Raw genomic sequence first — 16,500 nt, forward strand, 5'->3', positions numbered from 1 at the left:
GTCTTACATCCGCAGCTGGATACATTTGTAAAGGAATTGGCTATCTAGAAACCATGGCTCTTGATGCAAGGCAAATACCCCCAACAATGTTTGCCAAGTCTGAGCAACGATAGGTAGAAAATATATTCTCTTGTTAATCGTGCTTAAAATAAAACTTCTTTTTAAGATGTTAAATGTCTTAGTCAATAAATGAGCAACAGTGAAACCTCTTTTCTTGAAAACCTCCTTAAAGATAGGGCTGTCTTAAAGCGAGGCCCACCTCCCTTTAGCCCTGTATCTCCTTAAAGAACACCTAGGACAAACAGTCTTCTCCCGAAATCTATTCATCACAGTCAGTGCTTAGTAGAAGTAGCCGAAACAACCGAAAATTATTTTTTTTCCGCAGAATATAGCTATATAGCATTTGTACCTGACATAATATTTTTTATGATATGCGTCTATCTTTCAAATACTGCGTAAAAATACTATAAAAATTTGACAAATTAGTCTCCCTCTTCAACAAAAAATAATCTTCCGGGGATGTGCTTTGTAGTTTCTAACACCACAATTCCTAATTTTCACTTCTACCTTTATCACTGTGCAAGTCTATTATTCGTACAACCATGAAGTGTTTACGTGCAATCCTGCAGCAATTCTGCAGCTACTGTCTTGAAGATAAATAGCATGTAAGTACATATTTCTCTTGAATTGTTTAGTTGAAATGCAATAGAAAATACCATTTGCCGATAATATTTACTTTCAAAAGAAAGAATTCAATTTCTAGGTGAACGAAAACCATAACATAACCATCATCTTTACTTTTTACAACTAAAGGTCGTTTGCATTTCAACACGATGGCGTTAAACTTTGCTGTGATTGGTTAAGCATAAATTGAAAAAGGATATCAGAGTGAGTCTGACACATTATATGGTCTGATAAACAATTTAAAATAGGTATGATGTGAGAACTTGTGAAAATAAGATTTATATAAATTGAATGATTATTAGATTGGTTATAAAAAGAATTCACCAAAGATAAACCAAAAATTAAAAAAAAAAGCTTTTATACGAACACTTTGAGTGCTTGGATAGCAAATTCCAAATACAAAAGGAAGAATTGTTACTTCTTATTTCGTCCTACTGATTTGGCTCAATGCTGCGAGAACTATCAGCCTTAATGTTTCTGCCAGTTCTTCCTTGCTGTATGGGGCATCCAAACATGGGACATGAACGAATAGAGCCGGGGCGATGTTTGCATTTAATGAAGTGTAATAGATGTACTCACAGAGGTACCTTTGAAAGCAAAGGAATCTTTTAGAATTTTAAAAGATGATCGATTATATACTTTAAAACTGTTTTGATAATTTTCAGCCATCAGGCGCCAACAAAAATATGACCTTAATAAGCATTGATTCAGGATAAAAGGAGATGAAATACCCGAATATACTCAGTCATGATTTTTTACCGGACTTGTGATACTGTAAAAGGGCCTAAGGCTGACCAAATGTTTTGACCTTGCACTTATTTTGATAACAGGATTTGTTCAGAACCTTTGTAAAAGATGCTTGTCGAGATCACACGAAACTTAAACGACGATTCAATGCCTTTACAAGAAAGGCTGTACATCCACCGTTGTACACCTTCTACAGACCGTTGGACCGCTCAGTAAATACAATTTCCAAGTGAAAACACAATCTCTTGGCATTTTTTTCTCCCGCCTCCCCTCATCACGACAATCGCAAATCTGTGACCGACAACATAAACGCTTGAAAACGCTTTCCTAAGGCGGATCTGGTTCTATTTGGAAAACAATTACAAAAAAGAAAACAAAACTCAACTCGATGGATGTAGTAGACATTGTAAACAGCATTTTCACGAAAATCGCTTACCGTCCGGCGTCAGTCGATGATTCGATAGTACAGGAGCATGCATGTTTGTCACAAAACATTCTGAGTTCACTAATATCCAAGGAAGTTTTCAAGCATTCTATGTAAAAATAATCAGGATACGTTACCAAGCGCCGAAAAATATCACAACAAACAATGCTTACATTCTTTTAACTACGAACATCGAAAAAGTCATTTTACCATATAGCTGATACAACGGTGGCATTTGGGAATCGAAAGATGGCTGCTCACTATCTATAGATGGAGAGGCGGTAATACCGTTTTCCTATTTTATAAACATAAATGGAGACCATCGAAGAAGAGGAGAGCGAGATACAGAAAAAATTGAATGAGATTATATCTGCTGAAATTTAATGCTGAAGTTTTACTAAACATAATCTCAAAACTAAATAGATAGCATTATGAAATCAACAATTTGTACTTTGAAAGGCTTTATTTTCTCGGCAATGATACTGTATTTTGAAAAGCCTGGATAAGGTTGCCTACCAGATACCATTACTGTACACGACCCACGCCACGATTTATCTCTCAGAGATGAACACGTGCTCGATAAGTTTGCTTATCCAAAAACGCTCGGTTGGCTTGTTTGAAAGGAGGCTTATTCAAAAGGTATGGTAACTCTAAAAAAAATGCTCAGGTGGAGCAGTGAAGGTTGTCCTGCACAAATAACAGTACGAAACGAGAAAAGATATCCGGTGAAATAGCGAAAAATCACACCTCCTGTACATAGTGTGTACAATCCACCGTCACTTGTAAAAACATGTCACACCCCTCATTACGTATTTTAAAAATTATCTGCTGACGAAACTTATCTGCCACCATAACTGACTAAACTTCGTACTAAAGTGAACTACCTACTAGGACCAATTGAAGACTCGTCTGGTATGCATCCCTCAACGTCTTGTTTTGTATAGCCAGTGCTGTGAGCAAATTCTTCAATCTGCACACAGTGACCAATGCTTGAAACTCCAACATGCATTATAAGCTGCAAGAGAAATCAAAATCTTGATACCAACTGGCCTGAAAAAAGGATATATAAAGCTATAAATTTTATTTCAAAACATCAACAATGACGTACTTAACATTGCAGCGGGCAAGTCATTATTAAAGGCACTGAGTCGTGATAAAAGAAGAGGGTATACTCGAAGTCGGTGAGTCATGATCTTCGAGCTGAGATGCTATTGGTGGGTCTGAAACTGACCACATAAGCTCACCTCGTACTGATTTACAAATCAGCTTCTATCAATAGCACGTTTTAACAACAGATGCCCATATCACATGAAACTACAGCGATTACGCTGAAAGCAAATGACCCTTTTACCTGGAAATGACCTGGAAAGACCGTTAGTGCGCTAGCAATGGTGAGCAACATCCAGAGAGCAAAGAACATAAAGATGAATTGACATTGAGTAGATGGGACAAACAGGGACGAAGGCATTTGAGGTGAAGACTTGAAAAATATTGCTGGGAATATCTTGGAAAGATAAGACGTAGAAACGAATGTGTTAAGGCAGAGGTTTCTAGATTTGCAGATTGTGAGTAAGAAGGAGTTCAAAAATTTTGGACATAAGGTACAAGGAGGAGGGTTTGGCGAGAGCGGTAATGGAAGATAGAATGCAAGGGCAGCGAAGAAGACCTCAAGAAATTGGATGGGGAATTTGAAAGAGTGAAATTAAAGCAAAGGCTGACGGGAGGAAAATTCTCTCCACAAGGGTACTGCCCAAAGTTATTCATTATAAATACCACATTATTATAACAATTCTCAAAATCTAGCGCTCACTTTCTTACAAGATATCTTTAAAAATATTTTCCAGTTCTAACAAAATCTTGGCACTGCAAGGCAGCACCGATAATTCTCCAATAGCAGATGTTATTATTCTGGTGCAAAGATGTGAAACGAAATCCCATTAGAAATCCGAATAGGCTCAAGGATTACAGCATTGAAATGAAAACTGAAGGAGCTCCTGCAAAATTCGCATCCTACTCGAAGCACGACTAGAAAAATTATAAAATATCATCATTCAATGTATTTGCAGGTATTCCTATGGATTAGGGTTTCCAGGTATAAAGTTGAGTAAACAGACTAGCTAAAAAAGCTGAAGCTGAAGTTTATGCCGTTTATGAAGTCAAGTTTAAGCAGCAATGAGATATAAAACACAGTGTACTCATTTTTCGTACACAAAGATCGCTTAAAGGGTTCTGCGAAGATTCCAATATCCAAGATATCCTGTGCAGGTTTGCATGTGAAATATCATATTACTATCGAGAAAGCTACCCCCATGAAAAGCAAAACCATGCGAAGATCCAAACATTATTTGCATTTTTTTGGCTACTATAAAACGAAATGCAAGTGTCTACCATTTTCTTCCGATTCCTCGAGTTAGGCGGTACAGACTGTTAGCCTCGTTTTATAGATTTGGATATCATGCAGAAATGCAGGAATTCACACAACATTGAGTTAGTGATAGAAGCCTTTGTATCACCGAGCCTTTGAGCTAGTGTGCTTATGATGTACCTGATTGGCTAGTAACGCTTCAATGTAGTTTAATTTTAATGTATGGGTCGATGACGGAGAGCCTGTTCGTGGCAATGTTTACGCTTAGTAGTCTAAAAATCACGATGATAAAAACAGAACAAAATTGATTTGGTCTTTCTGGAGTGATTTCTTCAATATTTAGTAACCACTGGAGATAGCAATTCGCAGTTTAATTGCTGCAGCCAAATATTATTGATATTTTCAAAACAAGCATAAACCTTGCTTAACCGCACAATTTTTAGTGTTAGGATATTGATTTTCAATACTCGATCTTCACAAAGGGTTCGATCCTTAATGATCCAAAAATGTTTACCAAAATGTCTGCAGAAGACCAATGATACTGGGTAATAATTTGAAATTCTGTAAAAATTTTAGGTAATCAAATTTTTTGATGCAGACGAACAAGACAGATTTAAAAATCTACCAACAAGACCAAAATCGTCAAATCTGTAGCCTTCAGGGAAAGATAGGGGAAATGAGGCTTATCTCGACATCACAAGAGATGAAACGATCTACAGCAACTGAATATGAACTTTAAGAATTGAATAACTTAAATGTGACAAACAGGCAGTGACCAATAATCGTAACTCACATCAGGATTCAGTTCTTTCTCTAATTTGTATAAGTTATCTTCAACATATTTGTAGGCAACTGGTATCTCAGCAATGTGGATCGTGACGTCACTGGTAAATTTTCCTTTCTGAAGCTCCTACAAAACACAGCATCATCATTAAAAAAAAGGCACATAGCACAATTACCTTCTTAATTTTAATGTTACTGTTGTGAAGTAATCATTAATATTTTGCGTTTAGTCATAATCAAATGAAACATACACATGATCATTTATTAACTTAACTGGGGGCACATTAAAATCTTCCCCGCATTTTAACTTCAAGTTGGCCTTATATGGTAAGTAAGCATTTGCTATTATTTTGATGGTTATTAATAAGGTATACAAAAGGTCGACAAACGTTTAGTCAAAAAGACTTGATATGCGAAGTTTTTTATTGATGCTTCTCAATCGATGGACTCCAACCACGAACGTATTCCACAGTTGTTTCAAATCGCCATGAAATGCAAAACGGCGGCCATTAACTGACCATCAAAGCAGTGTCCTGAAAGCATTACGGTCGCACGGTCATTGACCGGAGGAAGGTTTGAGAAACAATAGAAATTTTAAGGAAGGTTTTGGTAAAATAGAATTTGTAAAAATAATTGAGACAACTTATTTTCCTTTTTTTCTTTTATTGCGCTTTTAAAACACACGTTGAATCTGCCGCGAGGTCGAAGGGTGAATGGTGGCACGAACAGACGCAAAATTTCTAGGCCATGCCCTTTTACCAGAATGCTGTTCGTGTTCCATTGTTTTGAAATTTTTCAATGTATATTATATCATGTTTCTATCGATTTTATCACTCGAAAATTTTAAAAGAAATATTATTCTTGAGCTGTAATGTGATTGGTATTCTAGCAACGTTTTACCGTATACGGTGATTACCATCGATCAAGACACATAACTTTGTCTCGATTTATTGCGTCTGTCACCCCTTATCCAGTAAACACTCCCTAGCCATGCCCTGGCCAAGGTGTTTGCTTGAAAAATTGGAGGAAGGTTTTGACAGGGAAAAATTTGACCGGAGGAAGGTTGAGGACTTTTTTGGACCCTGCATCAAAGAGTATTTGTGGTGAATCAGAACCATTTTAGAATACAGTAAAACCTCCAAATGGCGAACACGCGTGAGACCAGATGGAGGCTTCTTCTACAAAGATTTTGCCACAGGGAGAAGCATCACTTTGTACAATTCTACTTTCACACCTACTCTATTCCAATGATGGCCTAAGTGCTACTTCAAATGAGAATATTATTCAGCAACAGCCAGTTATGCCGATACTAAAAACAGATTCATTTAGGCTGCACATACCCCCCTCTCTTATCTTCTCTGACTTTCTTCTGTTTTTATTTTTGTTTTTTTTGCTGCAGAAGAAATGTGCTTGATCACACCTTTAGTGTTATCATCTTGTAAATTGCCTTGTAAATTGTCTTCTGAATTGTCTTGTAAATCGTCTAGCACTATATGTAGTCGTTTTACTCGTGCGATTTGGTTATGAGTAAAGATACGTTAAAACGCAATTTTAACTGTATTAGTTATACCTCCTTTTTGCTTAATCGTTTGTATTCTTACTAATTATTGTTGATATCTTTATATTTGAAATTCTTCTTTCAACGATCAAGACTTCCCTGTGCACATAATTAGCCTAAAAATGTCTTTCTCGTGTACAAAAGCGTCTGTTAGCAAAGCAGAACGCTGCGTCTGAATTTCATGTAAATTCTTTAAGGTCGATACTTTTGAACGTGTATCTGTTTAAAAAGCACGACTTTAGAATCGTCTCACAAACAGCTGATAAACCAAACAGTGACCAGATGGCCTACAAAATGGCAGATGTTTCAAGTTTTCATCTTTGGGGTGGAGCTTATTGCCTTATGTTGCATTGATAATAAGGTTAAAATCTTACATAACAGATTTTATTGTTAAAAAGCATTTTCACTGAGGATCTCAAGAAGCCAGCCTCCTTTTCTAATTGAAAAAGAAACATATTTTTAAGACTGTTATTACGTCTAAGGATGTTTTAGTTTAATGAGGGTATTTTCAAGACTTATCGACGAATTCTTATCTGAAGATAAGGCATTTAGTTAGAACTAACCAACGAGCATTTTCAGCCAATGGAATAGCGTAAGGGGGAGCTAGGAGGACTTCAGACTTTACAACTGGATGAATTTTCTAGCAAAGTAGATTCATTTTATCATGGATCAAACTGTCTGTACCGCCTAACGCGTTCAACTGTGAAACAATAAAATTAAATCCCATTCTTCTCCCCTGTCTGCCATAGCGGTAACAGTTGGTGGTGAAGGGAAATATCTGGTTTCGTATAATAATGGACAGCATACGGTCAAAAGACAGTTTGAAATTATTTTGGAGAACTCGATAACATAAAGGGCTTTGAAAATTGCAGGAAAAGAATTGTGACTAGGTTATCTCGCAATTATGCAAGCTGCTAATTTATCTTTGCCAGCGTAACGTTTAGCGGTTAGCTATTAGCACGTTGTAAATGTTAATATATTTTAAAAAAATATTATTTTCAAGAAAAATGGGTTACAGGAAAGATGTACATGTTCTAAACACTCTATTCACAAAGCAAACAGTGGTGATTTTATTGTCAACAATTTTTACAATTATTAAAAAAAAGAATTTTCAAGTTTGCATTGAAGTTTTCAGTGGCAGTTTTAAAAAGATTTAAACTTGGCTTTGTCGTTAAGCGTGTACAGCAACATACTAAGATATAAGGTAAGAGGACCAAACATTTGGTATCAAAAAGTACCTAAGTTATTGACAATGCAGCTAACAAAAATCTTGAGGGATTGCTCCTTTACCGTAGTATCATTCCTGTTACTAGGTTAACAAAAACACTCAGGAGCTCGCAGTGAAATTAAGGTCAGTTCTTCGGCCTAATTATTTGGGTCCTCAAAACAATCACTTGACAAATGAAGTTAAATCATGCGATCTTTTCTAAAAAATCGGTTCAAATCGTTCAAAAATGACTAAGATATATAGCCAGTTAAGGATGAAAGCTATGCTGAAAGATTACTGTTGTTTTTGCCTGATTCATAAGTTTTAGAACCAAGACCAGTTTAAAAGGATTTGATTGGGAAATAATCCATGCTTCTGTGGTTATATTTCGATAGATTTCCAAAAGATTCAACTGATTTTGCAAATTTGGAGGTATCTGTGTTGTTGTTTCAGGTTCTGGAGCCAGCATTCTGGAATTCTAAAAATGGATGACGTAATTTTGCCATTCTATAGAGTCAATTCAGTAAGCTTACGGTCTTGTTTTGTAAATTACTCCAATCTTTATTGCACGACTTTTTGAGCTCAGATTTGGTTTTACCACCATACTTTTCTGCTAGATACAATTTTTCATACCATGTTTAAAATTTTATGGAGAAATAAAGTTTGAAAACTTGTAAGGGACTTGACCGCAAAAATTGTTCTTTTTGCTCTTGAACTCCATAAAGAGTTCAGATTGCTGGGTGATTTCATGACCTCTAAACCCCCAATTACCCAGAAAGAGATAAGCATAATATATTTTGTATATTCTCTTGTGTATTTATGAAAACAAACAAGATGTAAGTCCTTAACATTGTAATTCATTCTGTCTGTGTAAGTATATATGCATCTTCTTATTAATTGCCTTTCCAGCAGTCTAGTATCTATTCTATATAGGGGTGTGAAATAAGGGGTACTACAGTCATGTGCCCAACCCAACTTAAAAACGTTCCTTTTCAAGAGAACCCTCTTCAGAAATTCTAAAAAGTGCCTGTTATCTTAGTACCTCCAACTTGAAGTTGCTTCTCAATTCCCTAAATCTATATCACTTGCCCAGTGATACAGTACGTATATGTATTGTTAACAAAAAGGAAAAAGGGCAGATTTTTGGATAGAAAATCATTTTTTCTGAGGTTCAAGATCTCTTGTGTTTCAAATATACAATTGAAGTGTTTGATACTTTTGGAAAGCACTACATAAGTGTTGACAGACTAGTGGAATTTTAGCCCCAAATATGGGTAGATCAGATTTATGATACTTTATGATGGGTGGAAAAATTGACATTTTTTCCATGGTCTGTTGGTTTTATGATCATCATCTAAATGCAATTTTCAGATTCTGCATAATTTAAAGGTTCTTAGTGCCAATTGAGGGTCTCCTGTTAACAATAATTTAAATCTTATTGGAATTTTAATGTGTCAAACGTAACACAAGGAAAATTTTGGGTGGACCACGCTCAACTTGGGGCAATTTTCTAAAGGGATATCTCCAGATCCAGTCAATATATTTATAGTTTATATCAATTTTTGTATGGAGTTGCACTAAAATTCTTGCAAAAAAAAAATTCTTGCTCTTAATCTGAATTTGGGGTCAAAATTTGGTACAAAAAAATTTGAATAATTTTCAAAAATGAAGCTGTTTGTTGAATTAGTCTATTATATTATAAATCTTCCTAGAGAGTTCTATTGTAAACCTTGTTAGTTTACCTGAGAATCGTTTGAAATAGCAAAAATTATTATTCATTTACTTAGACATAGTATAAATCCTTTAGACCAATGAATTTAATACAAAATTCCAGATTTAAAACATTTGTATGTGCAAGCAAGGATAAAAGTATAAGATTAGGATCTGAAGAAACCTAATAATTATGACTTTCAAAGTCAATGATTATATGAAAATAAAACAATGCACCTTGACTGATTCCCAACTTGCATTGACAGAGTGTCCTTGAAATGGGCCAAATCCTAAAAAATGGTTTGTTATAAATACTGTGAGATCCCAAATAATAAATGGGTTGCAAAGAGAATTAAATTTAAATTTACAGATGGCCATTAATCCTTGCCAAAACCCTTGAAAAAATTTCCTACACATTGCTTGTGCCTCCCTCTTCCACTCAAGATCCTGAATAATTCTATGTAAATACTTTACAAACATGTTTTTCATTGTACCAAATTTTTATGCATTCAAATAAGATCACAAAATGATGTTTTTCCCAAGTATGTTTTTCACACACATAAAATAGAATATTATATTACATAAACCTTGGCAAAATAAAATATAGTACATATGTATTGCTGTCATCTGAATATTAAAGAGATGTTAAAGGCCAAACCCTTACAAATCTCTCTCTTATCACTTTGGGGGCACCAACCCCCCCCCCCCCCCATAAATGCAATCAATAAAAAAATTATTTTTGAAACAACACAAATAAATAATCAAACTTAAAGTATAGGTGCAAAGTCTTGTCTGACATCATCGCTTTTGGAATACTTGAAGTTGATTAAATTTTAGGTTTATGCTACTAACTTTATTTTGAATATTTTTCAAAAACTTTAAAGCATTTGTCTACAAAAATACATGACGGAAAGAACTATCGATGCCCATCTAGTCTCAACTGACATATTCAATATATGTCGTATAGAGATTTATTTTTAGTTGGAATAATACGAAAAACCGCAACAGGGGAAAATCGACTCTAGCACTCTCTACAATACAAATATTATGACATTCCCAACGAAAACATATTGGTTGTTATCATAAACCTGTTACAAGCACCTTCTTCTTATCGACTTGAGTGCACATGACGATCAACCGGATCAACCACATCCACTTCCTAGAATCTATTTTGGAATGGTCTCGGTTACACACTGGTACTGAAGTTATACGAGGCAGTATGGCCTAAGCATAACATGGCAGGGAGAGGTCGCGGTCGATCGTACTCCTTCGATACTGGGGCTCTAGGTTTCGGAAAAGGCGATGCAATACCTGCAGCTATATTACAGCCACCCCCTCTTTTCCCGGTAAGCATAATTTTGCTCGTCCTACACCGTTTTTGCTCAATCCCATTCCAAGGTCCTGCAACTTGCATGCAACAAGAAGCTCAAGCTGCATTGCATCTATCACTCCAAAGAAATTTATCTAGAATCATAAATACACTCTAACATATCCAAATGACAGGCGTGGTTTTTTTAGCGTGGCTTTGAAAGTGCCTCAGTTTTAGACCCTTTTTTTCGAAGTTAAAAAAGGACCTTCTAAATGAAAGCTGATATTATCTCTATCTTCCGGGCAATTTTTATCTTCATATTTCCCAAAAAATGGATCGTAAATTTGAAATCTTCATGTTGAAATTAGTCTGTGCCGAAAATTTAATGCTATTTAGACCGTCAGGCAGTGAATTACTTCATTTTCAAAATTTAGCTTTTACATCCAGTCCAGACTGAGACTGCAGAGTATGGCAACTGCATACCTGGTAAAGGATGTGATATTTGAGATCTGGGCATGACATTGGTATGTCTATTTCAAAGGGCAGATAAAGAATCATCTTTCCTCAAGATCTACTCAATCTTGCATTGGTTTGATAGATACGACGAAAGAACTATCAATTTTGTTTATTTTCTTATCTTCCACTTTGTTGTGCCCTTTTTATACACAATCGAAGTGCACACTTGCACACTTGAAATTTTGCCCTTGCACACCCAAGATCCTGTCGGAAACTGCCATACTCTAAAGTCATGCTATCATTTCAATGGGATTTGTTGCTTTCATTGGCAGAAATTTTTTTTTTGACTGGTTGAATCTAAAGAAATATCTGAATATTCAAATTGAAGTAACTCACAACGCAAACAGCATAAATGGCATGTTGTTTTCAATACAGACTAATTTCAAGATGACAATTTCAAACTTGAGGTCTATTTTTGAGAAAGGTCCATAGATAGCAAAATGCAAAATCGATGACACCAACCCGGAACAGAGAATAGAGTGTTGAAAAAGTGTGCCATTCAAAATTGAGTGAACACTCAAGATTGATAACTAGAGTCCCCTATCAAGTTTGAGCCCCCAACAAAAGTAGTATGGAATTTGCATTGATTGTTGACATTCCACATATTATGCTGGTCATAACTCAATGGACAGCAAAACAAATCATACGGACCCACTGAGAGGTTGGAATTTTAGGGAATGGAAAAAGTGATAAAATCTGCAAAAATTGACATTTGAGAAATATCGTAAGATCTTACGTTCTAAAAGATAGAAATATGATAAGGAAGTCAATTTGAGAAATAAACCCCTCAAAACTGATTATATGTCTTGTACAATAGTCTTTGTAATATGAAGAAAGGCCACTTGCAGCGTTTTTGACTTAACGCTGCTTTAAAAATCTTCCAAACAGAGATGTTTCATGGAAAATTTTTTGTTTTGCGCGTACGATGATTTGCACGCCTTGACCAATTTGGGCGTGTGTGGAGGCGTGCGCATACAAAGACTGGTACAAGGGGGGCAACATTAACAGATTTTCCAACAAATTTGCACAACCTTTTTGTTTTTGGTTAAGGTTTCTAGCCATCACTTTGAGCTGACTATCCCAAATGGTACAAGAATGTTTCAATCAATGTGAGACATGCAAAAAGACAGAGAAAATTGATCAACTCTAATAATTCAATAGGCTAAACAATAATTTCATAAAATCATCACAAGAAAAACAGCATGCCACTGCATCCGTCAGTTACTTACAAACTGCTCATTTTTGTAAAGTTTTCAAACAGATTCAAAATCTCTCTTTGATCTGTGCACCTACCTGCTGTAAACTTCACTTTCAGTGAAATTCCCTTGCACAGAATCTGAGTAACTGCAACCCAGCAGATGTCCTTTTTCTGTGGCCAAGTGAAAGTATCAGAGGAGACAAATTGCTTCATGAATTTGACCTGGATGTCCTGGTTTCTTCAGAAATATCCAAAATGTTTCCTAAAAACCAGTTGCTACATCGGCATCATATATTCCTCGAGCAATATGTTTCAAGAAAATATAATAAACTGATCTCAAGACATGGGGATCAATTTTGCACGAATTAACTATTCGGTGTTTAGAATGTTTGAGAAGGATAATCATTTTGTTTTATATTTGGACATTGATGCAAGTTCTGGGAGAGTGGCGATAATATAGTTAGCAAATAAATTTAGTACCAGCATGAAAATATAATAGTTTGATTGTTAAAAACACGACGTTTCGAGCATGTACTTGATATCAAGTGGCTAGAAAAGAAGCAAGCCGGGCAAAGAGAAGGTAAGATTTGATAAGTAGAAAAGAATGCGAGATGTGACACAGCTGAAAAAAACTGAATACGGGAATGGGAGGAAAGTAAGAGAAGAGTAGGAAATAGATATAAAAAGAAATTATTGAAGGAGATTAAAATTTTTATTAAGACTATTAGAATAAAGAGTTTTTAGGCTAAAAATTAAACGTTTCTCCAAGGTCTTCTATTTGTTTTTCTCTTTTTCTTTCTGGGAGAGTGGATTTGAATATTTAGTGATATTTTGTAGAAATTAAAACTTGTTACATCAAGATCTGAAAATGGCCTTGCTAGAATTGATGTGGTCTAGCAGTTAAGCAGCATGATATGAAACTCAAACCATTATTTGAAATGTTTAGGGTTGATTTATGCAGATTTTTTCAAATCTCTTACAATTTTAGCCACTGGAATTTAAACCAAGTCCTTTAAGAAATACAGAAGCAGATGAGTACCTTTTAGCACTGAAACAAGAATTTCGTGCAGGAATGAAAGACTCTCTATATTTTGTTAAGACCAGTGTCAAAAGTAAAGGTATTTAACATTTCAAACTATTTAGAATATATTTTATGGTCCAATTTGTCTCTGATAGAATATATACCATTGTTTCCTATCAGTTATTCTCATCTGTGCAGGCTTCTTCGTAACATTTTTAGCGGGTCCATGACTGATTGTACGCTTCTGCCTTTTATCAATCTCTCTAATGAACACGAATCAGTGCTCAATTATCAGTATCAGTGCTTCATCTAGATTTCACCAGTCAGTGAAATGGATTGAATCAATCTGTTTTCTTGTCTCTTTTACTTTTCATGCTTTTTCATAGATATTGCAAGGTATTCAGACAAATACAAAACATCCCAAAGTAATGGAGCTGGCTTTATTATAGGTAAGAGCCACTTCATGTGTCATGCTTAACCTGCACCAAATCATGTAAGATTTGTTGGCTTCTGAATTGAATTTTTGAAATCAGCTCTACAGTCATGTAAATAGCATTACATAGCTTTTTGTTGTCAGTTACACCGTGCAACCCGACTGCAACTTGTGTTTTAACTTTCAATAAATAAATTCAACCAATTTGATTTGCTGGTATTTACCATTCTTCCATTTGTGTATTACCATATTTCTGTGAAGCTCTAAAAAGAGTAAGAAAGCATAACAAAGTTGTCACTAATTAAATCAGATTCCCTATCATAGTTTTTTTCAGGCTTGTTTTGAGCCCCAACTGATTCCATACAATTTAAGCAGGTTAATTTTATGAAATTTGTGAAATTGTGCAGGCGCAATGTTGATAAGCAAGAAAAGGCCCTGTTAAATAAAGAGGCTTCTTTGTTGTTTGACAGTGGGTCTTTAAATGTCTTTTCAATACCCTTACACAATATAATAAAATTTGGAACATCACAAAAAAGACAGCAACAACCAACACAAATCATCACTGAACACAAAAGTGTTACATAGTCCAGTTATGTTACAAATCTTGTATGTTTCGAGTTTTACTGTATTAAAGATAATGTATTGTCATTTGTTACTGATGCTTTCAAATGGCAGTTGATGTACCCATGACACAGCATCTTAAAGTGCATCTGCTAGAAGTTTGACAGGTGGAAAGTCATACTCAGCTAATTTAGTAATTGAACAGTCTCATATGTTTTTTACTAATGTTGATGTTGTATTTAGATTAAGTACCGTTTTGGCATATATATCACTGTAAAAAATATGTATATAAAACATCCATTTGATTTCCAGAAAATGCTTTGCTACCAAAAGAATTACAGAAAAGACTGAAAAGGACTAAATTAAAAGGTTTGAGTATGTTTACTTTTTAACATATAGAAAATATAGAGGCGTCGAATCATCACATAGCTTGTTTTCTGTTGACCAATAACAGGCTAGGTGATCAGGCCTAATTATTCACTGGTCAAAATGAAGGTTTTATTTTTATATGGAAAAAATTGGGAGACCTTGTGTCATCTTTCTCCAACCAAAGGTTCTCGTTGAATGACAAAACTTGACATCTAAAATTTGTGAGCTTAGTTACAGCACATCGAAGTGATTTTAAATTCAATTACTGATGACTCTTTTTGACATGGAACTTAACCATTGAGTATTTTTTCTCGAAGCTGTTACTCCTGCGATTGTCATCAAGAAGAAAAGACCAAAAAATGACAAGCTTAATATTGATGAAGAAGAATCTACTACCTTAGAGGTATTTAAGATTGGAACTATTATTGTTAGGTAGAATTTATTGTGAATATCATGAAACATTAATGGAAGCCGCTTTTTGAAATATAAAGCAGCTTTTTATGGAGGTAAGTTTGTGCTCTACATTATTACCAATTCTAGGAAACTAAATTCATTATCTTTGATTTCAAGTCAGTAGCTTATTGTTCTGCAGGTGCTGGAAAAAGTAATAGAAGAGAAAGTTGTTGCAGACGATGAAGATGTGCAAGAGGGCGATGAGATTGAAGAAGAAGAAGAGTACTACGAAGAAGATGAGGAAGAGGTTTGTTCAAAAAGAGAAATTTTTACCACAGTTGAAAAAGTTATGATATAAAAACAAAATAATCAGGGCTTCGTGGCACTTCTGAAACAACACTGGCAGTTTGTTGCTATTGAAAGTGCTTTCTGCAAAATAACCCTTGACGCTAAGTTTAAACTTTTGCAACTTTTTAACATGACCAAAAAAGGCCTAGTTTTTGGTCCTGAATTAGTGCAACTGAACCACACTGCAGGTTTGTTTATTGTTCTTATTTAAGCGAAAAATTAGATTGGTGCCGTTATTAAACTGAGACTGGTTTGTCCTGCATATCTTATTCTGGTCTAAAAATCCCCTCATAAATTTTTTGATAGCAGCTTTGCAACCAGTTGACAAAATCGTATCCTACAGAAATCACGATTTGATTGGTTCTTCATTTTTCAGGATAATGATTATCTTGTGAACCATTATGATGAAGGAGATGATGAATTTGGAATGGGTGATGATGATGATGGTGACGAAGGACCCGTCTACTAATTGCCAGCAGGAATCGAGGTAAAGCTCAAACCATTTGCTTTCATTGAGTCTCTAGCCCAAGCCATCCTGAGGACATATCCTTGTAAGACTGCCTTGTAAGAGTTCTGGAAAACTGTCTGCGATACCTGGTTCAGTGAACTAGAGCAGTTTGAAATCACAAAGAGATTGGAGATCTTTCCAAGCTTGAGCAAAAGAAGATGAATTATAAAGAATTTGACTGCATATACTTTTTTTAAATCATTCGAAAGAAGCCATTTTTCATACGAAATGTATTTTAAGACGTAAAGAATACAGGAGTGACTGTGAAGTAATTTTCACATGAATAGAAATGAAGGGAAGGAAAGAAATAAGGATCCTTTGTTTGTGCGTATTAATGTGAAATAATGATATTAGTATTAATACTAG

General features: G+C 35.2%; 2 protein-coding genes across 2 annotated transcripts; one reads left to right on the forward strand and one right to left on the reverse strand.

Annotated features, from left to right (window-relative positions):
- Window positions 1-1,025: 1,025 nt before the first annotated feature.
- LOC135687055 (pyroglutamyl-peptidase 1) lies at window positions 1,026-10,667 on the reverse strand. Its single transcript, XM_065203501.2, has 6 exons — window positions 10,567-10,667; window positions 9,716-9,768; window positions 5,014-5,130; window positions 2,744-2,870; window positions 1,868-1,964; window positions 1,026-1,271 (listed from the first exon to the last, which is right to left on the reverse strand). Exons 1-6 carry the CDS (start codon window positions 10,628-10,630, stop codon window positions 1,106-1,108), a joined length of 624 nt encoding a protein of 207 aa, XP_065059573.1. The 5' UTR covers window positions 10,631-10,667; the 3' UTR covers window positions 1,026-1,105.
- On the forward strand, window positions 10,664-16,496 carry LOC135687054 (DNA-directed RNA polymerase III subunit RPC7-like). Its single transcript, XM_065203500.2, has 7 exons — window positions 10,664-10,824; window positions 13,490-13,619; window positions 13,909-13,971; window positions 14,829-14,885; window positions 15,203-15,288; window positions 15,478-15,585; window positions 16,003-16,496. The coding sequence occupies exons 1-7, from the start codon at window positions 10,714-10,716 to the stop codon at window positions 16,093-16,095; spliced, it is 648 nt and encodes a 215-aa protein (XP_065059572.1). The 5' UTR covers window positions 10,664-10,713; the 3' UTR covers window positions 16,096-16,496.
- The last annotated feature ends 4 nt before the right edge of the window (window positions 16,497-16,500 follow it).

This window comes from Rhopilema esculentum, chromosome 20 (assembly GCF_057945365.1).
Source record: "Rhopilema esculentum isolate cy_ngs chromosome 20, ASM5794536v1, whole genome shotgun sequence".
Taxonomy (NCBI): domain Eukaryota; kingdom Metazoa; phylum Cnidaria; class Scyphozoa; order Rhizostomeae; family Rhizostomatidae; genus Rhopilema; species Rhopilema esculentum.

Excerpts from the sequence above, each read along its gene's own strand:
- LOC135687055 (XM_065203501.2), bottom strand. The coding sequence starts at position 10,630 with ATGTGGTTGATCCGGTTGATCGTCATGTGCACTCAAGTCGATAAGAAG. Across the intron at positions 5,131-9,715 it reads CAAGTTGGGAATCAGTCAAG|GAGCTTCAGAAAGGAAAATT; the intron begins GTGCATTGTTTT and ends TGTGTTTTGTAG. Across the intron at positions 1,272-1,867 it reads TCATCGACTGACGCCGGACG|GTACCTCTGTGAGTACATCT; the intron begins GTAAGCGATTTT and ends TTGCTTTCAAAG.
- LOC135687054 (XM_065203500.2), top strand. The coding sequence starts at position 10,714 with ATGGCAGGGAGAGGTCGCGGTCGATCGTACTCCTTCGATACTGGGGCT. Across the intron at positions 10,825-13,489 it reads AGCCACCCCCTCTTTTCCCG|CCACTGGAATTTAAACCAAG; the intron begins GTAAGCATAATT and ends TTACAATTTTAG. Across the intron at positions 14,886-15,202 it reads GAAAAGGACTAAATTAAAAG|CTGTTACTCCTGCGATTGTC; the intron begins GTTTGAGTATGT and ends TTTTTCTCGAAG.